General features: G+C 36.3%; 1 protein-coding gene across 6 annotated transcripts in view; it reads left to right on the top strand.

Moving 5' to 3' along the window:
- The window catches only part of DGKH (diacylglycerol kinase eta), a 184094-nt gene that overhangs the window by 106690 nt on the left and 55225 nt on the right, over positions 1-22179 (top strand). For all 6 annotated transcript variants that reach the window (XM_081215128.1, XM_081215129.1, XM_081215126.1 and 3 more), the window contains 8 exons: positions 3969-4075; positions 4990-5115; positions 8567-8669; positions 9792-9951; positions 11715-11823; positions 11941-12080; positions 15652-15736; positions 19965-20050. In XM_081215128.1, the coding sequence (XP_081071254.1) occupies positions 3969-4075; positions 4990-5115; positions 8567-8669; positions 9792-9951; positions 11715-11823; positions 11941-12080; positions 15652-15736; positions 19965-20050 (916 nt within the window). The remainder of the gene's footprint in view (positions 1-3968; positions 4076-4989; positions 5116-8566; positions 8670-9791; positions 9952-11714; positions 11824-11940; positions 12081-15651; positions 15737-19964; positions 20051-22179) is intronic.

Below are 22179 nucleotides of genomic sequence, written 5' to 3'. Positions count from 1 at the left end.
CTTAAAAGAAATACATTAATGGTCACCAAGAGAAAACTCATACCTTCTTTAGATTAATTTAATACCTCAGTGGTTCCATCACTGTGTACTACTTTTGAACTACATATAATACCATTATTTAGCTTTTCTCTCTAATACAAAAAATTCTTAGGTAATCTTGTAATAAAACTGTATCATAAGTAAATAATAAAATAGAAATGGAGTCATAGTTTTAATTCATTTTAAATTACAAAATCCAAGATATCTCAGTATTTCAGCTATCTAATGTGACAATGACACAGCCTAGTGGATAAGAATAGAGCTCTGTAGTTAAACCCGGTGGGTTCCAATTCCAGTTTTACCACCACAAACTGTGACCAGGAGTAGTTTAACCCTTTTAGACTTTTGCTTCCTCATCTGTACAATGGGGATAATAATCAGTTAAACCTCACAGAGTACTATGAAAATGAAATGAGAGAGTACGTACAATAATGCTACTTTTCTAGTCAAATATATGGTAGACATTTGTAACTGCGTTATATAAGTTCACCAAGTAAACAATTACAGATTGCATCATGGCTTGATGCATTAAAATTCATGAAAATGAGAATTTGGAGGAGGCATTAAACATTTTTTTAGATTTAAAGAATGATTGCAAACAAAGATATAATTGGTCTTTATGACTTTAGTGATCTAAAAGTGTTCCTGTAACTCTACTAGGGCTGTAATATTATATGGGATTATTTTGAAGGTCTTTGTATTATTATCTTATAGTCTATTATCCTCAAAATGCTAAAAAAAAAAAATCAGATCTAAAATAGCCTTAGATCTGATCTGTGGTATCCTTCTGATTTGAGAGTTATGTGTTATTAAATATAGTTAACTGTTTAGGAATTGAAGTTAATAGTGGGATGACTGAATAGTTTTCTAAGCATTTTAAAAGAAAAATGAAAATTATAATAACTGGTGAGAATAAAAAACTTCAAAGTCTTTAAATAAATGTGTTAACATTATTCTATTACTAATTAAGTTCTGACTTTTTTTAAAGTCTCAATTATAGTATTTTTTAATTATCTTTTTAGAGGAATATATGTTAGTATTCATTTTCTCTGCTGATAAAAATTTTAAATCTGCAGCATCTTGCCCATGGAGTATTTTTAAAACTGCAACAGAAGGTTTTAAAAATCCCAAGGGTTTTATGAATATACAAAAAAGTTGCCTTTTTATTTTATGAGACTGTGGTTACTTAGGATATTTTTACTGTAAGCAAAGTTAAACTTTAGAAACCCCCTTGAAATCTGAATAAACTGCTGCTTGATAAAACTAAGGGCTTAAAATACAAGACGCTTTAAAAGTTATAACAGAGATGCAAATACAGGAAAAATTCATTCAACAATGACAATGAATAACACTGTATTAGAATGGAATCTCGCTTCCAGTGTGTAACGCCATCACTAAATTTACTTAATCTTTCTGCCCTTGTTTTCACAGTAAAAAGAGTCTGTACTGATTTGTCTTGTGTTGAATAATAACTAAAATTATGATTTTAAAGCCTTGCATATACAAAATATATGAATGAAAAATAGAAGACAGAAAATACATTTCGTAAATAATCCCCTAAGTCAATTGAGAATGTTAATTATAATTTCAGAGCATAATTGTGCTTCACAGTTATTTATACAGCACTCTAAGAATAAAAAGTTAAGTGGTGATTTTTTTTTAATCAACGCATAAATATCTCCACATGGGTACTTATTTTTATCTTAAGTACCCATGAACATTTGCAAAGTGGTAAAGATTTAATATTGCAATAAAGAATCATAATTTTTTACATGTCACTGTATTTTTTATGTTTTATGGTTTTAAAATAATGACTTTACAGGTCAGGAAAAAGTGCCTTATTTCAGAATAACTTGTTTGGAGAAAATTAATTGTCAGCTAATTACTAGGCACAAATTAAGGTGCCTAGTAATCATGTCCATTCCTTAGTGTCCATAGTTACAGCCCAGTTTGTTTTATTTTTATCATTATACGTTATATATGTTGTATTAAGCAACTTTGTAATTCTCAAGGCTCATTGCATGAAGAAATTTATTGTTACAAAAGTGATTTTTATTTTTAATGAGCTGTTTGATTTTTTTTTTTTTTTTTTTTTTTTCTTTTTGCGGTATGCGGGCCTCTCACTGTTGTGGCCTCTCCCGTTGCGGAGCACAGGCTCCGGACGCGCAGGCCCAGCGGCCATGGCCCACGGGCCCAGCCGCTCCGCCGCATATGGGATCCTCCCAGACCGGGGCACGAACCCGTATCCCCTGCATCCGCAGGCGGACTCTCAACCACTGCGCCACCAGGGAGGCCCGAGCTGTTTGATTTTTAATGGCAAAATCTTCAAAAAGCCATGAAATTATACTCTGTTGCCCTCTTAACTTCCTTCTTTGCCTCTTAGAAAAAATATTGACTGTTAATATCAAGTACTTATTTGTACTTAAAAAGCAGCCTGCTTTTTAAAACTAGAACTAAAACTAGAACCATACTTTTGAGAAATACAGTAACAGATGACAACATTTAAATAGTTTAAAATATTAAATAATTTAAAAGTCACTTGGAGCAAAAAGGAACAGGTCATGCTAAATTTTTTTTTCAAACTAAGCTAATTTCCTATGGTGCTGTTTCTTTATACTGTTGTTTATCAGCAGTAAAATTCAGTTGAAAACTTGTTTTCTATACGAAGTCTGTGCTTAGTCACAAAGTCATTTATAACAAAAATAGTATGATTTCTAGGAAAGAACTTGTCAATGTACACAAAAGAGCAGGTAAATGAAACACTGCCAGTGTCTATAGACTAATATTTTTAAAGGAAAAACCAGCTCAATTTAAGTGGCCATTTATATATCGGCTATTCATGATACTTGAAGCATTCTGAACATTTGGCTATAGGCATCTTAGTTATTTTACTTGACCCCTTCGTTTTCATGTTACATCAAATTAGGACAATTTAAAGAGAATGGTGCGTAACCTGTCATTTCAAATTTGTTAACGATTTACTGGTAGAAATTCCAAAACCATGTGATAAGGAGCCACCTGAAAAGTCAGAAACTCTTATAACATCAGTATCCATTAACGCTTGGATAATGTGTGTCCCTAGAGGGATGGATAATCTTAGTAGGAGTCAAGTTCTGATTTTCATAAGCAAGGGTTAATTTTTCAAATAATCTTTGGTTTATTTGTTTTTTCATGTATGTGCGGCTTCTGTCTTGGTTGTTTCCTCTTATTTCTCCTTTGCAGGCACCTTTTTGATAATATGGCCTGGGAGAATTAGCGATGCCTGTAGTAGGAACATCACTTCATCATTCCTTTCTTCTACATTGTCATGTAGTCATCCCAACAGGATACTTTGAAAAGACAGTGCCATCTTTGTGACCCTCATCAACCTATTTCCCATGATGCCTGGATATTTTCTTGACATACTTGCACTTTAAAATTCCCCTGAATTATCTTGGTCTTTATCTCTCTGGTAGTTTCCAACTTCCGATTTAGGTATATTATATGTACAGAAAAAAGCAAATATCAGAAGTGTACACAGCTTGTTGAATTTTCACAAATTAAACGCATTCATGTAATCAGCACCCAGACTTAGAAATTGGCTGTTACCAGCCCTCCTGTATTACTGAATTTTATTTTCTTCTTTTGTGTGTGTGTTGTCTCCCTTCTCCTCAATAATTTTTTTTGTATTTATTTCCTTTCTTTTCTTCTTTTAGAGTAAGTGGAATCTCTTTAAGTAGCAATCTATAGCTTGATCAAAGTGCTTCATAAACAAGTAGCCATATTTGCTTTTTAGAATATCATTGAAGAGTAATAGAAGCTTTTTAAAATACTGTTTTTCTTCTGCCCCCTGACCACTTTAAAATTTCATGCTGTGATTTCCTTTCATTGTTGGTCCAAAAGTGCATATTCATTTAGCAATGGTTCACTTTTTTTTTTTTTTTTTTTAGTATGTAAGTTCAAGGCTCATAAAAGGTGTGCAGTGAGAGCAACAAATAACTGCAAGTGGACGACCCTGGCCTCCATCGGGAAGGACATCATAGAGAACGAGGATGGGGTAAGCTCGTACTGTCTCCCATCTCTCCCCGGCACCTCCGCTCTTTTTTTTTTTTTTTTTTTTTTTTTTTTGTGGTATGCGGGCCTCTCACTGTTGTGGCCTCTCCCGTTGCGGAGCACAGGCTCCGGATGCGCAGGCCCAGCGGCCATGGCTCACGGGCCCAGCCGCTCCGCGGCATATGGGATCCTCCCAGACCGGGGCACGAACCCGTATCCCCTGCATCGGCAGGCGGACTCTCAACCACTGCGCCACCAGGGAGGCCCAGCTCTTTTATTCTCCTCTCCTGTGGAAATTAAGTGGGAGCGTCTGTTAGTTCAATTACGACAGAGAGTTCAGGGGGAGTGTTTATTATTATGATTAGATGGAAGGTTTTGGTTGATTGTGACTTTTTATTTTCAATCCAGTTCTTTGTAGCTTCCTTCAGCTCTTAAATTTCAAGGGGAATGTTGTGTAAGGGCTTAGGAGTGGTTGTTGTGCTGGGCTGGTGCTGTAGACCCTTATGTGGCCAACTGAGTTATTCTTTAAGGCTCAGCTCAGCTGTTTACTCAGATGTTCACTCCTGAGACTTTGGGGCCTCCTCTCAGTGGCGCCCCCCACCTTCAAAACCTTGACTGCCTTGCATGTGAATCGCTGATAACACTTCGTGGTCACTTTATGATAATCTCTCTATGTGCCTTTCTCCTCAGCGAGACTGCAAATCCTGCAGGGCAGGGGTTTAGTCTTACTTATCTTTATATCCCTACAGTGCTCAGGGCATAATAGATGCTCAATAAATGTGGGGGAAATGAACGTATGCCACGAATGATACATGGTGCTGATTCCACAGAGTAAGAAATCATTGTATCTCTTCCCTTGGCTAAGGATGATGTCCTCCACGGTCTTTAATTTGACTGCCCTTTCTTCCTGCTGTACAGCTGGCTATGCCCCACCAGTGGCTCGAGGGTAACTTGCCCGTGAGCGCCAAGTGTGCTGTCTGTGAAAAAACGTGTGGCAGCGTTCTCCGTCTTCAAGACTGGAGATGCCTTTGGTGTAAAACGATGGTGAGAGTTTTATAACTGTTTTCCATTTAAAATGTTTCTTTCTGTACCTTTTTCATCTGTGTGATTTAGAGACAAAGCTGAGAATTTAGGGCAGAGCAGAGCCTGGTAGCACACGCACCTGTTGTAAGGTTCATCGTTTTTCAAGATGTGTTCCTTCCACTCTGGTTACTTTTGCAAATGCCCTTTTTGTGACACCTACTCTTGTCCCTTTATGTGAGGACCTCTTTCCCACAGTTTTACTGTTTTTCATCAAGCTTTAGCCACACTTAAGTGGTTTGCTATTTTCAGCCTGTTTTGCTACCTGTTCCCCACAGAAAGCCACCAAATTTTGATTAACAGACAAAGTGTAAGTTTGCTACAATCCCGTGTGTGTTCTCCGAGAGAAAGAAGCTGAGTTCAGTAGGCTGTGCACTGATATAATCTAGATTATATACATTTATGTTATATAAATAAGTAAATATTTTAAAACTTCTTTGCATGTGCAAGAAAGTGGTGAGAAGCAGACACAGGGTAACGTGGAGCCAACAGCAAGCAATGGTCCCATCTCTGCCAGACTGTGTGAGGACTGGGCCTCCACCCTGCAGGAGGGCAGTCGGTGCAGGAACTCAGAGGGTGACCTCACGCCCCTCAGAGGGTGATGTGGGGCTAAAAGACAGCAGGACGAGGAGGCAGTGAGTACTCACCTGAGCTCCAGGTGATGCTGTCTGATTACGATGCTGATTGCCTTGCTTTGGGGCAGATTTGTTTGGTCATGTTTTGAGTCTTGGAAGTCAGCCCCTCTCCCCGCAACAAAAAGACAGAAAACCGTTGCTTTTAATAAGCACGGTGAAGATGAGCAAATGCAAGAGATGTGCATGTGATATGTTGATTTCATAATCAATGAGATTGAGTCCATAGGCCACAGAGGAAAATAAGTCCTATAATTTTTTAGTCAGGCCTGATAGACAATCGTGTGTTTCTTTTTGGTTTTTGTTTTTAATTTTTTTTGGCCACGCTGCCCGGCACGCGGGATCTTAGTTCTCCACCAGGGATGGAACCCAGGCCCCCTGCAGTGGAAGCGAGGAGTCTTAACCACTGGACCGCCAGGGAAGTCCCCTCTTTTTCATTTTTGAATCGAACATGATTCTCTTCATCCCCATGCTTTTGTTATTCTTCATCGATTGCCTCTTTTATTGACATAGATGTTACTTTTTATTTCTTTTATCCCATTTAATATAATATGCAGACTATATTAGATATCTCTCTTTGGAGTTTTGGTGCAACCCTAACCCTGAAAACCCCCTTCTGCTGTTCCTTATTTTAAAGGAGTGCTCACGTAAAGAGGATTTTAAATCAAGATTCCATCCCACCTAACATTTCTTTTTTGGGGGGACAACCACTGACGTATGCATCTACCACTATTTTTGTTAGTCTGCGTTTACTGAAGTCTATTTCTCTACTTCTGGAACTTCAGCTATTCTTTTATAACTTTTTGAAAAGAAAGCAGGTCATCTGTGTGATGAATTATTTTAGAAAGGTTTTATGTAAGTTGTCTTTACCTGCAATATATAGGTCTCTACTTGTGTTTAGTCAGTAGTTGTCTTTTTCTATTGTAGTTGATTTACAATGTTGTGTGAGTTTCAGGTGTACAGCACAGTGACTCAGTTATACCTACATATATATGTTTATGTATTCTTTTTCAGATTCTTTTCCTTTATAGGTTATTACAAAATATTGAGTATAGTTCCCTGTGCTATATAGTAGGTCCTTGTTGGTTATCTATTTGATATATCATAGTGTGTATATGTTAATCCCACACTCCTAATTTATCCCACAGACATAGCAAACAAACTTATGGTAACCAAAAGGGAAAGCGGGGGAGGGATAAATTAGTCAGCAGTTTTTAAACTTTATTAAGTTAACAGTAGGAGTTAGAAAAGCAGTAGGAGTTAAATTAGGGTTTTTACTTGCTTGTTCTACTCTCTGCCACATTTAAAAAATTTCGCAAATGGGACAGAAGTATTATTACAGACTGTAGAAGGGATGATTCTGGAATGTCTTTCCTCTTTTTTCCTAGCAAGCTTAAATATCACCTTTGCATGAAATCATTCCATGTGTCAGTTAGACATGCAGGTTTCTGGGCCACCATCACTTTTGTTGCATGCCTCTTCATCTTGTACTTCCTATACACTATCATTTATCCATTATGATATTATGATACCTTTAAAATATGAGTTTCTAACAGCAAAACATCTAGTGTCTAAACATAGTCACCTGGTTCAAAACAAAACAAAACCATAGTTCCACAATCCTAATAACTCTTAGTTTTTCCAGCTGTTGTCCAATCTCTGGGCATAGTTTTACCTTTTCTGTAAAAATAGTGAAGATACAATTTTATCTCTGCTTTTCTCATTCAACATTGTTATAATCATAGAGCAAAATGCCCTATGATTCTCAGACGTTTTAAATTCCTTTTAAAACTGTGCCTGCTCATTTTTCTAAAATCCATTTGGATTGTTAATGATTATAAGTCATAACAGGAAACGGTCCAAAATTAGGTCATCAGCAGAACAAGAATCGCTATTAAATTTCAATTATTTTCTCAAAAGTTTTGATAAATACATGTTTAATTGATATGCCAGTTTTCTAAAAGGACTAATGAAATAAAGCCTTATTAAATAAGTGCTTTATGAAGTGCCTGCTCTTACTAATAAAACATTTAAAGGCTCTCTAGTCGAGTACATAAATTATTCTAAATTGCCTGGGTCCTACTTGATATGTTTGCCCTGCTTGAGTGACCTTGAAACTCTTTTTTCTGCAGAGTTAACACACTTGCTGAGTGCCTGTGATGTGTATCATTTTCCAAGATGAGGGGGCAATAATAGGACCCTTTCCTTTTCCTTACAGAGCCAGAAGTCTAGCTGAGAACATAGGCACGGATGTACTTATAACTATAATAACATGACAGTATTATAAAAGTTGTATGAATAGAAAGTTATAGATCACTGCAGAAAGAGCAGACACATTACAGATTGTATTTATCTTCGTTAAATTCTGTAAGAATTTTATAAGGTAGATGTCATCATCCTTTCCTATGGACAATGATACTGACACTCACTGGTTCGCCTCCCTTCTTCCTTCCCTCCTCCCTCCCTCCTTTCCTGTCTTCCTCTGCACTTCTTCCTCTTCTCTTCTGCTCTCCTTCCCTTCACCAGGCATTTATTGACTACATACTACTTGCCTGAGACAATCATGAAAACAGGCTGTACAGACCAAATCAAATTCCCATCTCTAAAATGATTAGGCCATTCCTTAGAAGAATACATATTGTGCCATTAAAGTAATTTATGAATTACTGAACATTTTGGGATGTACTTGGTCTTCATTTACCAGTTCCTTAGATATAATTTATAGCATAATAAAACATTGATGTGTTTTTATGATTCCTGAAGGTTTATTTCATTGTTATTAGGTACACACTGCCTGCAAAGATTTATATCATCCTATATGTCCACTTGGCCAATGTAGAGTATCTGTCATACCTCCAATTGCACTGAACAGCACCGATTCTGATGGTACGTAGCAGTAGTGTAAGTATGTATATTCCTGGTATATCAGATGTTGGTATGTACATCTATTTTCCTAGAATAAATAGAACTGTAATTGGCTATTCTGGTTGGTTTTTATACAATAATTCCATTTCAATTGCAGAACAGTACATTTAATTTATAAAAGAACGTTTTAAAATTAAGGTGTAAAAACATAACTGTTAACACTGGTGAAATTACAGTGTATAAGACTTACATTTCAGCAAATAAAATAAGATTGTTATTCTGTAACAAAATGCAATCTGAAAAGATTAATTTTTTATAAGCAATTTTTCCCCCTCCGTAATTGAAGCTGCCCATTAGCATAGCTCTTATTGAAATGTGTTTTCTTACCATTTCATTGTAGGAATTTATACTCCTATAAATTCATTCACTTTTTCTGGAATTTTACAACTTAATTGTACGTACTGAAGAACCTGTTTACAGCACTGGTTTTGGAATAGCATACTAATAACTTCCTTGTAAGCAAACCGTATTACAAAAGGCTTTTACCATAAACTCTTATCAATGTTTTGCTTCGATAAAGTGCCTTATGCTTTTCAAACTTTTTATATAAATGATGCCAGTAGATATCATAGATATTATAAGCTGCAGAAGATATGATTTGTTAACCTGTGTTATTAGCAGCCCCCCCCCACCAAACTCTGATATATCAAAGTTCTGTTATTTATTATAAAATTTAAAAATATTTTCTAAGGCCTTATCAAGGAGGAGTTAAATATAATGCTGAAAATGAACATGAATCCTTTAACAATTGTGAATTTATAGACTATGATTGGTTTCTCTTAATAATTAAGTGTTGTTAAGGCAGGTGGTAGATCTCAATTTATCTATCATTAATACTTTTACCATCTTTGGTATGATTTTTCATTATAGTGCACATTTTAAAAGATAAGTTCTGTAGTCTTAGTGTGTAAATAATAAACCTATCTCCTTTTGGGGGCGCTAAATGATAACATTGTTAAAGTAATAAACAAGGTTCTTTATTTATGAATTTATCTTTTTTCCTCTGAAGTTTTTTTAAGAGTTTAAAAAGAGAAAGCTGTACGTATTGATCTTGTGCTGTGTTTTGTTTCTTTTTTTTAACAGGTTTCTGTAGAGCAACATTTTCATTCTGTGTTAGTCCTCTATTGGTTTTTGTCAATTCTAAGAGTGGAGATAATCAGGGAGTAAAGTTTCTTCGCCGATTTAAACAGTTACTAAATCCAGCTCAGGTGTTTGATTTGATGAATGGCGGTCCTCATTTAGGGTAATTGATTATTGATAAATCTCATTTGAATGATATGTAGCACTGAGCACGAAATATACTTGGTTTTTCAGATGATGAAAATTGCAGATTCATCTAGACATCTCTGTGTTGATCTTCTGACATCTCCCTTTTTTTAAAGTTCTGATCATAAATTTTAACATAAACTTTTTGATATTTATTTATCTTCCTTGGGTGCTGAAAGTTCTAAAATTTGTTTAGAAAATGTTTTAGAATATATCCTACATCAAACAATTCTGTTTGCTTAGCTCTACAAAGTAGATCAACTTGTGTAAATATAGAAATACAAAAAATAACTTGAGAAAATGATTTGCATGGGAGGGTAGTATTGAGTTGTATATAATACAGATAATCAATTATTTAACCAAAGCACAGATACTGTTGTGGGCCTCAAGGACAGGCCCTCAAGGATTTCAGACTCAGTTCCCATACATGACAAAAAAGTACTTTTGTTAATTGTTCATTTCAAACTTTCTGGAATGTCATATAACCTAAAATCTGGGGGGAAAAGCTTAAATATATTTTCAAGAGGGAAAATATGCCTTGAGGCACTTTGAATACATTTTTAGTGTATATATATGATTTTTGTTGAAGAGGTGATATTGCGTCATCTGACCTTATAATTTACTTATGCCAACTCGGCTTTTCTCTTGGGCTCCACTGTCACCTTAAATCATAAACACAGAAGTAGAAATGAAGATTTTAGATACCAGTTCCTGAGAAGGCCTTTGTGTTTTGTGATTTAGCACTCTCCTATCTTCTCTGTTTCTCTCCTCAGTCTCTCTTTTCACTGTGTCCTTTCAGGGTCTTCCTTCTTGTTTCCATTGCCTTTTTCTTGCTGTCTTAAGCCCTTCTGGTCCCATGAGTGCTGGTCTTCTTCATTTGAACCCAACTCTTTCCTTATGTGCTTGTACCTCCCTTCCTTTCTCCTGCATGTGTCCTGGCACTTCCTCATCTAGCCTCTCTCCTCACCTTTGTCTCTCCCATTGCTGGTTAGCTTTGTCTCCCTTTCTAGCATATCTGTTTTATAATCCTTGATGGTTCCAATATCTTATAGTTTTGACATTTATTTTTTCTATCCACCCTCTAAAATTCTAAGCAACTCCCTTTGTGAAACTTCTTGAGATTGTCTCCATATTTTTTCAATTTTCCACGATACTTGAGGTGTACAAAGGTACATTCACAGGGTGAAATGTGTCAAAATTTGAGATGAAGGAAGACAGAAGTAGAAAGATTGACCTGAGAATAGGAAAAGAGGAAGCAAAACAGCTACTGGAGTATGGCGGGGGTACACTGGGCAAGGTTTGGTGGGTCTCTTTAGGAACTGCCCCTGTGCCACTCAGGAGCATCAGTGCCCTAGATTCTCCTCCCTGGTTTGTAACATGCTACTCATGGAAATAATGTATCCTTGTGAAGTAAAGAGAAAAGTCAGTACTCATACCATCTCCTATCACTTACTTTCATTCTCTTTCCTGGGTTCTGCTTCTTTTTTGTTTTCTCATTTCTCACTCCCCTTTTTTCCTAATTTTATCTCCATTTCTACTTATAATCTCCTTTCCGCTTTATGATTAAGACATTTTCTTGAGTTACACATTGCACTCAAATTGATTTTTATAGTATAATTCATATGTAAGAGTTCTTATATTTAATCTGAACATGAATACCAATAACTAACAGAATGACAAAGAATTGGGGAACGTGATTTTTATTTATTTATACTAAAATAAAATACTTTTTTCTTTCAGTTTAAGATTATTCCAGAAGTTTGACAATTTCCGGATTCTTGTTTGTGGAGGAGATGGAAGTGTAGGTTGGGTTTTGTCAGAAATTGATAAGCTCAACTTGAATAAACAGGCAAGTGGTCTTTCCTTTCACTGCTAGTTATCCTAACCTGCTGACCAGTGATGTACAGAAATGTCAGAGTCCCTATGTGTCAGCTTGTCTGAGGTCTCCTGTGGGGCTGTCTTTCAGTGTCAGCTGGGAGTACTGCCTCTGGGTACAGGAAATGACCTTGCCCGGGTTCTTGGCTGGGGAGGCTCATACGATGACGACACCCAACTTCCTCAGATACTTGAGAAGCTGGAACGAGCCAGCACCAAAATGTTGGACAGGTAATAACAAATTCTCTTCTAAAACTAGATCGAAAGCGGCATACTGATAACTTTTTTTGATAATTAAAATTGTACTGACGGTAACCCCTGACGGGGGTCCACCCCTGAGGTCTAGAACAGAGCCTGGCACAGAATAGACACTCAATAAATATGTTTTTTGAGTGAATGAATGAATTGTAAAAAAAAAAAAAAATGAGGAAACTAGTTTAATGAATCCATTATTTTAAAGATAATGTAGAGGCTATGTTGATACTAATTACTTTTAGTGGCTATTTGGCTCAGAAAGCTTAAATAGTTAATGGGGGGGGCTTTTGATGAGTATAATAGGTATGGTCCCTTCATCTTCTGGTTTCATTAAAACTAAGAAAGACATATAAACCTTAGATTTTTTAGAATATCTCTTCTTAATTATACACATTGAGAAGGAATTGAACCAACAAAATACTAAAAAGCAATCTTTTCCCAGGGACAGGGAAGTGTTAGGAAGACAGATTCACATGAAGGAACTCTCACTGTTTTTATGGTATCCTCGACTGCATCTCTTAACTGCCTTCTCTCTAAATGCCCCACACGTAAAAAAGAAATCACAGTGTGTGTGCCCTGAGTATTATGCAGGAGGTGCTTAGAATTGGGGTATAGGGAGCAACCAGGGCTCAGTAAGCAGTAACCTCCATCATAAGTGGGACACAAATGTCGAAATCTCATTATAAATTTGAGCTAGCATGAATCAAAACAACTTTGATAGGATTAGCCATCTGTGGTACTCTTCCCGAAAATAACCAAATCTCATCAGGGAGCCACCAATCTAAAATGTAATTACTCTAAAATAAGCTATAACCTAATTAATTGTAACCTTGCCTGACATAAGGTAATTTTGTAATGGCTGATTCTTTTTTTTTTTTTTTTTTTTTTTTTTTTTTTTTTTTTTTGCGGTATGAGGGCCTCTCACCGTCGTGGCCTCTCCCGTTGCGGAGCACAGGCTCCGGACGCGCAGGCTCAGCGGCCATGGCTCACGGGCCCAGCCGCTCCGCGGCATGTGGAATCTTCCCGGACCGGGGCACGAACCCGTGTCCCCTGCATCGGCAGGCGGACTCTCAACCACTGCGCCACCAGGGAAGCCCATGGCTGATTCTTTTGCTGACAGAATATTTAAAAAGAAAGCTGGGCTGGCAAGCATTTGTCTGTGTTTATCCCAAACCAGTCATGAGAGGGATCCCCCAGTAGTTTGGGAGCATAAAATGGACACAGCCTCCAGTCTTTAAAAGAGCCTGGAGGTGATTTCCCAGACGACTGCCCAGTTCAGTGCTAACCAAACCCCACAAGGTATTTTAAGTGGCTCTTTGTTGTAAATTTAAATACCGCTCTCCCCACAACCTAGGAAATGCTGTGAGGCATTTCCTCTGCTCTGGGTGTGTGCTTTTCCCTTGTAAGTTATAAAAATTTCTCTAGGTGGTTAGCAGAGAAACAACACCCCCTTGGTAAAATTCCTTAATACAAACCTGCAAAAAAAAAAACAAAAAACAAACACAAGAAAAAACAAATCAAAGGGGATTAAAAAAGCTAGGACTGTTGTTTAGAAACATAAGAATATTTTGTTCCAGTGCTTTCCTTACTAATTTAAGAATACCATGTGTAAAGAACAGGTGAAAAATTGATGTTTAATAATATTACACATCATATATGCTTTTTCATATATATTAATTTATTTGACCCTCAAAACAACACTGGCTAAGAAGAGCATTATTATGACTGTTTTACAAAGATGAAAATTGAGTCTTGTGGAGACAGTGGAGTAACAATGAATAGTATTTTTTGTCTGCCTGGCACTTCTAGTTACTTTACTTGATAGAGTATCATCTCGTTTAATCCTCACTGTACATTTAGAAATGGCTAATATCATTATCATCTCCATCTTACAGGTAAAAAGGCTCAGGAGGTTTTTATATTAGCAGTGTCACATAGCTAATAAGTGGTTGAACTGGCTGTCTGCAATGAAGTCCAGACTCTACTTCCCAGGGGCTTTCAACACTGCACTCTCTGTTTAATGCACATACTCACCAAATGGGTCCGTAACTTCTGCCTTCAACTCTGCTTAGCTGGTACCAATAAGCATCCCTTCCTGACTTGTGCTGCCACTTTCTCCTGTTTCATCAGCTCCAATCACTGTCTATAAAGGGAGGAGGTATAGCATGGAAGGTGCAAGGACATTTGGGTGGATTTCTTTCCCAATTCTTTAACCATCCTTTGACCAGAGAAGTATTGCCAGATATACGGAACTGGACTTTCATGTTTCCAGTTGTGATTTTCCCTATTTGAAAGTTTACAAAGTTTAATTATTTTATTTGTTGCTTGTATTACATCTGTTTCTGCACTAGAATACAAGCTTTATTAGAGAAGTCTTATTCAATTTTGTATTTCCAGACCCTGGAATACTGTCACTTTGAGACATTCAGTACATACCTGTTGCGTGGATGAATGAAGGAATGGATGACTTTTTGTGCTCAAATGTATATTTACAGTATATTCATGTCAAGAGTTGAATAGTAGCTATACACATCTATTTCGTTTACACATCCTAACATATAACCTATGTCTTTTGGGGAATTCTCTCAGAATTTGAATTTTTATGCAAAGACTTATTGGTCTGAATGATACGCTAGGCTCTATTTACATGCTGGTGCTAATCTTGGGATTTTCCTCTAGGTTCTATCACTGGCATTCACTGTGATATGCTTTTCTTAAAATCCATGTGTTACAGTACTGCTCTTATTATGCTTTGTGTCTTTGAAAGATCTTTATTTCACATCCTGTTACTGACAACAATAATGTCCCTACCCAATTGTTCTTCCCAAATTTTGAAATTATTTTAGATAGAAGACTGGATTTATCTGGAGTTGATTGCTTTTCTCTAACACCAAATGATTCAATGTTTGGTTTGAAATTAATATTTACAGCTAATTGAAATAAATTTGCCTCAATTAAGTATTATTTCTATTAATTTTTTCCTCTCAATCCCATGCTTATTTTCTTAATGTAAGAAGGACTATTTATCTAATTTTCATAATTTTCATTTCATGTCTGTATAAGCTGACTTGGCAAGACAGATTGTTACGTGCAGAATGATTTATTTTTCGTAGGTACTATGCATTTGTTTAATCTAGGACATGTTTTAGAATTTGGGGCTGTGACCCATTAGCAACTTACATAATCTAGTTAGAAATTGCAGTGAGCATTATTTAAAAGGGAGACAGAAAGGAATAGAAAAGTCAGAATGCTTTGCACCTACTGAAGAGGAGACACATCTACATATCTACATTTCTTACTGTGGGCCATAGCCTTCAAATGTTCAGAAGTCACCAATCAGAGAATTGGTAAGATATGGAAATCATAAATTATGAATTCAGCATTTTATGAGATTACCAAAAGTCCATCTCTACCCATATTTGGTTATTTTAGACACAGTAAGCCATAGTTCATGAATATATGTGCATATGTGTGTATGTGAGGTAAGAACAAAGTCAGTTTATTAAATTTTAAAGGAATTTTAGACCAAAGATTTTTCTCCCTTCAGGTGGAGTATAATGACCTATGAACTCAAATTGCCGGCAAAGGCTTCTCTACTTCCAGAACCTCCAGAAGCATCTGAAGAATTTTATGTAAGACTTTAACTCTTTATCTATTTATCATTTGAAAAGGGGGGTGAGTGTCTTGAACAATGAAAAACATAGAAGATATGGTAGTATGTTCACTTAATTGTAATTTTTCTTGTTTGGGGTTTGGTCTCATTGACTGCTTCTGGTCCTCTCCTCCAGAGGAAAGAATCCTTACCATCTAGGTTAGTGTCCTTCCATGAAAACCACCCTGGGCGTGTGAATCCAGCCACATCACTCGCCTTTGTGGGTCACATCTTCACGGACCTCAGCTGTTGAGGAGACCACAATGTTGGGAGGATTAAAGGAGGTGACGAGTGTGTGGAAAGCACCAGGCGTGCAGGTTCCCTTGCTCCCACCCTGATAGAGTCCTCCCTGAATATTCCACCTGCCTATTTACTCATACCAACCGGGCTCTGGGGAAGCCAGCTGATGCCAGGCTCCTGTTAGCTTTCACTCATCTTCTGCTTCACCCGTGAGCACCTGTTTGAATATTAGATGTTCGCCCAGCTCCAGACACACATCAATACTTACTCATCACCAGAATATTGTATTAGAATTTCTCTCTTCCTGCTTTCCCTGCTGTGTTGAGGATGCATCAGGACAGGCCTCTAGGTTAAGTCTGTGGATCAAGATAAAACAAAGGAAGACAGTGCACTTCATTCCATCCCTGCTACAGACCATTAATAACTACAGTTTTTAGACGTTCTTAAAGATTCAGCATTCTGATTAAACCTCAAAACACTGGAGATTTAAAACAACCTAATTTTCAAAGGATTATTCTCTGACTCACTAAGACCATTTGATCTATGATAGCTTATTTTTCCCTCTAGGAAAATTCATCTGTTTATTTTACAGTTGAAATCTTTGTTTTGTCATTAAGAAAATTAGGATCTTGTCAAAACTAAGGAAAGGAATGATAACTAGAAACATGGGCTATTCCTTAAAAGAGCTAATTGTATTTAAATTTTTTCCCTGATATAAAAGTAGTAAAAACTGCTTCCAAAAATTTTTGAAAATACAAAAATACATAAAAAAGAAGGTAAAAATTTTATTTACAGTCCTGCCACCCAGAGCTAATTACTATGAAAGATTAATATATTTACTACTTTATTTCCAGCAGCATTTTTGTTTATTTTATTATTTTATTCAACTATAAACATAATGTTTTCATAGGAACCAATCTTTTTTCTTAATAGTATTTTTTAAATGTTATTAATTTTCTCTCCAAAGAGATAAAAGGGGCATTAGTTTCCTCTTCTTACTTCAAGATGTCTATTTCCTAGCATATAAGATAAAGTCAGACAATTTACTTTTATCATATATGTAGTCACTAAATATGAGGTACAATTGTAACTGCATGGAAGAAAGCTCTTTTTTAGTGTAAAGGAGTTTTGAATGAAACTTCATGTATTTTGCTTTTTTATTAAAGTATTTCATAACAAAGAGATAGTGTGCCTTAAGATTACAGGTTAAATGAGTGTTCTTTGTCACTCTGACCCGTCACCGTGTGACTTCTTTGCCTTGAAAACTGAAATAAAAGTAAGCTAAATATTCCTTCTTCGTAGGTTCAATCTAATGTTCCAGCTTATATTTTTTAAGTAAAATACTTATTTTGGATTCCCTTATGCATGATTGTGAAATTACTGTTTTTTTCGATTTTCCTTAAAAGGCCACAAAATGTGGTTGATCTTCTTATTAACTGTTAGCATTCTGCTGGCACCATAGAATTATAGAGCTTAAGGAATTATGACAGTTTTATTGATTAATTCCTTATGGCCATAATTAAGTAATTCTATTTGTTGTTGTACTTTTTGAACATTGTAAGAATAGTGATTCCATGATTTCCTTCAGTAACAATGATTCTATTGCTTAATGCTCAATGTCAGAAAATGTATTGTTTACATTTAATGTAAAATCCCTATGCCATCAGGTTCTTCTCTCCTCTACCCCTTGGCGAATGAATATGCATCTCTCCATTGGCCTCATACTAGTTCACTCTGGTCTCACCTCAAGTCTCAGCTTAGGTATCACTCATTCCAGGTGTCCACCACTCACTCCAAGTGGTCATCCCTCATCTCCCAAGTCCTACATCTGTGTCTTTCTTCAGTAGTTCCACAACCCCCTTCACCTTCCATCATCTTACTGCTATCACACTGTAAGAATCAGGCAATGTATATTATTCACTCACCATTAATTATATTGTCATCTGGTACGAAGACTGGCACAAAGTAGACAGTGAATTAAAACTTAGTATGGTTAGGGAATTCCCTGAAGGTCCAGTGGTTAGGACTTGGCACTTCCACTGCTGTGGCCTGGGTTCAGTCCCTGGTCACGGAAATAAGATCCCATCCCATCACAGTGCCCCTGGGCCAAAAGAAATACTTAATAGTAGTTAAGCCGAAACAGCTTAATAAGTATTTATGTCCTGACAACTTAATAACCATTTGAAAAAAATAATACACATGAATTAAAAGAAAAGAAATAACTTATCTCATTCTTAAATAACTAGTTGTGAGCCTGTGGGCACTGTATACATCTCAAACCTTAGAATCAGATTGGACCGTGATACCCTCATTTCCTATTCAACACTAATTTTTGTGTGGAGTTTGCTTTATATCACAGCAACTACTGAAAATCCAGCTGCACAAAAACGTAATGTCATCAAAAGGAATGTAATGCAACCTAATATTTAAACTGTGTACTACCTCAAGCTAGTAGTTTCTGTGATGTCCAACAGATGTTGAGTATTACAATGTTTTCTTTGAAATTTAAAAGAATCTCATGGTAGCCCTCTGAGTTCACTGAGGTGCCTGGCACACAGCTTGGCAAACATAGCTCTAAGCTGACTGAAACTAGAGGGTAAGTCTTTTATTTCCAGTCCCAGGTACCAATAGGCACTTAATATTGTTGAATGAATGAAAGAAAAAATAAAGTTACAACTTATGTGTTTTTTATTTTTATTTCTTTAAGATGATAATTGACTTATAATAATTGACTTATTACCAAGCAGCTAGAAAACAGACAGAATTGAGGGGAAAGAAGTTTTATTACTCAATAAGAGTAAATTTAGAAATAAACTAATCAGAAGATTTTCATTTCCAGAAATTTGAGGCCATTCTCTCCTGTGTTTTCAGGGAGTTGACTGGGGTACAGCAGCTCACACCTTCTCTTTGATTACCTTGGCATTGATAACAAGCATCTGTAGACTTACTAGACTTGTATGATTGGGGAATGATACAGAAGAGACCAAAAACATGACATCTGCATCAAAAGTCTTTTAATCCAAAGAGAAAGCAGTAGGAATCTGGCTTCCAAGGAATACATAAGGCCAGAGGGCTTTGATGTCAAGATGTCCATTGTTCTAATACAGTTTGGTATTTAGATTAAAAGAATTTAACAATACGATTTTTCTTTTTTTAAGCCATGCTGCACAGCCTTATTCTGGAGATATACGGGGGTGTTGCATTGTGGTTTTAGTTTCTATTTCCCTGATGGCTGATGAGATTGATCACCTTTTCATCTGCTTATGGACCACTTGTATATCTTCCTCTTTATTTATTTATTTATTTTTCATTTTTAAAGTTTTATTTATTTATTTTTGGCTGTGTTGGATCTTTATTGTGGTGCGTGGGTGTCTCACTGCGCTGGCATCTCCTGTTCCAGGGCATGGGCTCTAAGCATGTGGGCTTCAGTAGTTGTGGCTCACAGGCTCTAGAGCACAGGCTCAGTAGTTGCGGCACACAGGCTTAGTTGCTCTGTAGCATGTGGCATCTTCCCAGACCAGGGCTCGAACCTGTGTCGCCTGCATTGGCAGACGGATTCTTAACCACTGCGCCACCAAGGAAGCCCTATCTTCCTCTTTATTTTCTAGTCTTTTGCCAATTTTTATTAGATCGTCTTGCTTTTTTTGTACTGACTTGTAGGAGTTTTTTTTTTTATATATTCAGCTATTTGACATTAATGAAATTTTTAATGGATTTTATGGATTTTTCTAAGAATATGAATTAAAGAATTCCAGAAACTAAGAGCCTTTCACAGAAAGGAAATATTTATCTATTTTGTATAATGACTCTTTCATATATATTATTTATTTCATTAAATCCATTTATATTTCATTATAGCCATTGCCATGTGTCAGATGAGTCAAAATGCTCCCATTTTTGAAGCAGTAATAACTGAGTTGTATAAATGCCAGAAGCAATAATACAGTGTGAGTTTTTTATTTTTTCAGATGACAATTTATGAAGACTCAGTTGCAGCTCATCTTACAAAAATCCTCAATTCTGATGAACATGCTGTGGTCATATCATCTGCCAAGTGAGTTGTGGAGTTCAAGTCATGATATAGTTATATGGTGAAAATGAAAGGAAAGCTGTTTCCTACCACTTATGACATTTCTTCGTAATTTCCGCCCCCCAAAGTATCTGTGAAGTAGGTTATAGAACTAGATATACTAAATTTGCACTGGTTTTTAAAAAACCACCTTAGCATCTTATTTGCAGTGGAGTTTATTTAGAGGCTATTTTTTTTTTTTTTTTTTTTTTTTATTTTTGGTGTGTGGTATGCGGGCCTCTCACTGTTGTGGCCTCTCCCGTTGCGGAGCACAGGCTCCGGATGCGCAGGCCCAGCGGCCATGGCTCACGGGCCCAGCCGCTCCGCGGCATATGGGATCCTCCCAGACCGGGGCACGAACCCGTATCCCCTGCATCGGCAGGCGGACTCTCAACCACTGCGCCACCAGGGAGGCCCTAGAGGCTATTTTTTTGAGGCTTAATTCGAAACATTTTTGTCAAAAGGGTACAGTGAATATTTAGAATTTGATTAATCTAAGTTCTTATTTAAAGAAACATTTATGATTAATTATGATGTGGAAAACACATTTCACTATAATTCATTATTTCCATAAACACTAGTATTCAGGGATTGTTTACACCAGGAAAAGGAAAATAATAAAGAGATTTTTCAAAATGACATTTCCCAGTATGTTTAAATTATGTAATTATATTTTAATTCAAAGTTACCAGATTTTAGTTAAGTTGATTCCAAACATGGAGCCAAAGCTACTTGATTTTATTATCCCGAATGTTGCCTGTCTGGAATTTAGGATTTAGTCTTGAAGCACCCTATACTGCTGTCATGAGAACTGGAAAGTCAACTACAGGAAGGAGTGAAACCCACTGAAATTTTCAACTGATGAGCAAAAGTAAAAGCATGCTTTAGGATTCAGGCTTAGCAAGGAAATATTACTGATATACAGAAAGAGGGGAGAGAAAGGGAAGGAAAAGAAAGGGAGTGGGGAAGTGATGGAAGGAAAAATACACAAACTTTACATGTTACATACTTAATTTGCAAAGAAGTCAAGGAAAGACAAATAAATCATGAAAAACAAATTTGCTTGTGACCAAAGCGCAGATGTAGTGACAGTTGCTTTGGGCGCCATAACCTTCAGCAATAGGAGATAGGACTGAGCAATAGGAAAAGAGTTAACAGCGAAAGGCAAGGGAAGCACACTGGTTCCCCAGATTAGTGGGCTCCAGATGCTCTTTATTTGATGGGCAGTGCTGCTGATGGTTTTATGGTTGATGCCTCGACTGGGTGTTTTTTAATTAGTTATATTGCTTTATGGTGAAATGTACAAATCTCTACTTTGTCCCAGACCTTAGCACTCCCTATTGTCTTTCTCCTCTTGGGCCAAATTCACATACCAAAGTTACTTCCTCTGGTATTTCTTAAGTTACTTCTATGAGGAAGACATTTGCATTTGCCATCCTTGCCCTGTGAATCAAGTGCCTCTTTATGGGACATTTTAGAGGACATGGCTAGAAAAGATTGAAAGTTGCAATGGAAACTTTTTTAAGGTATAACAAGTTATAGAATTATTCTTTAATACAGTTAAGTAAAATATTTCATTTGGCCACCTTTCTTAGTTCAGATGTTAGCAAAGCTTTAATATTGGCTTTCGGGTGTTTGATTACTGCCTCTTTTACATTTTATGTGTTTTTTATTTTTATTTCTTTAAGATGATAATTGACTTATAACTGTCTTTTTTCAAATAAAATTTTATGCAGAATCCCAATATTAAAAAACTAAAATTTTATTTTGTTGGCATTAATACACTGGATAGGATTAAATTATTAGTTATTTAACAGAAAAATAAGCAATAAGGTTATAGGTGACAGTTTTAGTTTTATGTTCTATGCAGTTTCCAGTTATTTCTGTATTTTATGTTGGTTACATGGTCGTAAGGATGCCATTTTTATTTAATTGAAGACAATTTCCTTACGACCATGTAACCAACATAAAAATACAGAAATAACTGGAAACTGCATTAAATATAGTACGAGATTTGCACAAAAAATAGTGAATTCTAAAGTAAAAGCTAACATAGTATTGTTCTCTTGTATATGTAACAGTTATTTTAAAATGTTAAGAACATTTAAAAAATT

Source organism: Mesoplodon bidens, assembly GCF_964165515.1.
Source record: "Mesoplodon bidens genome assembly, chromosome: 17".
In the NCBI taxonomy this organism is placed as follows: Eukaryota; Metazoa; Chordata; class Mammalia; order Artiodactyla; family Ziphiidae; genus Mesoplodon; species Mesoplodon bidens.
This window is presented reverse-complemented; position numbering and strand designations above follow the sequence as displayed.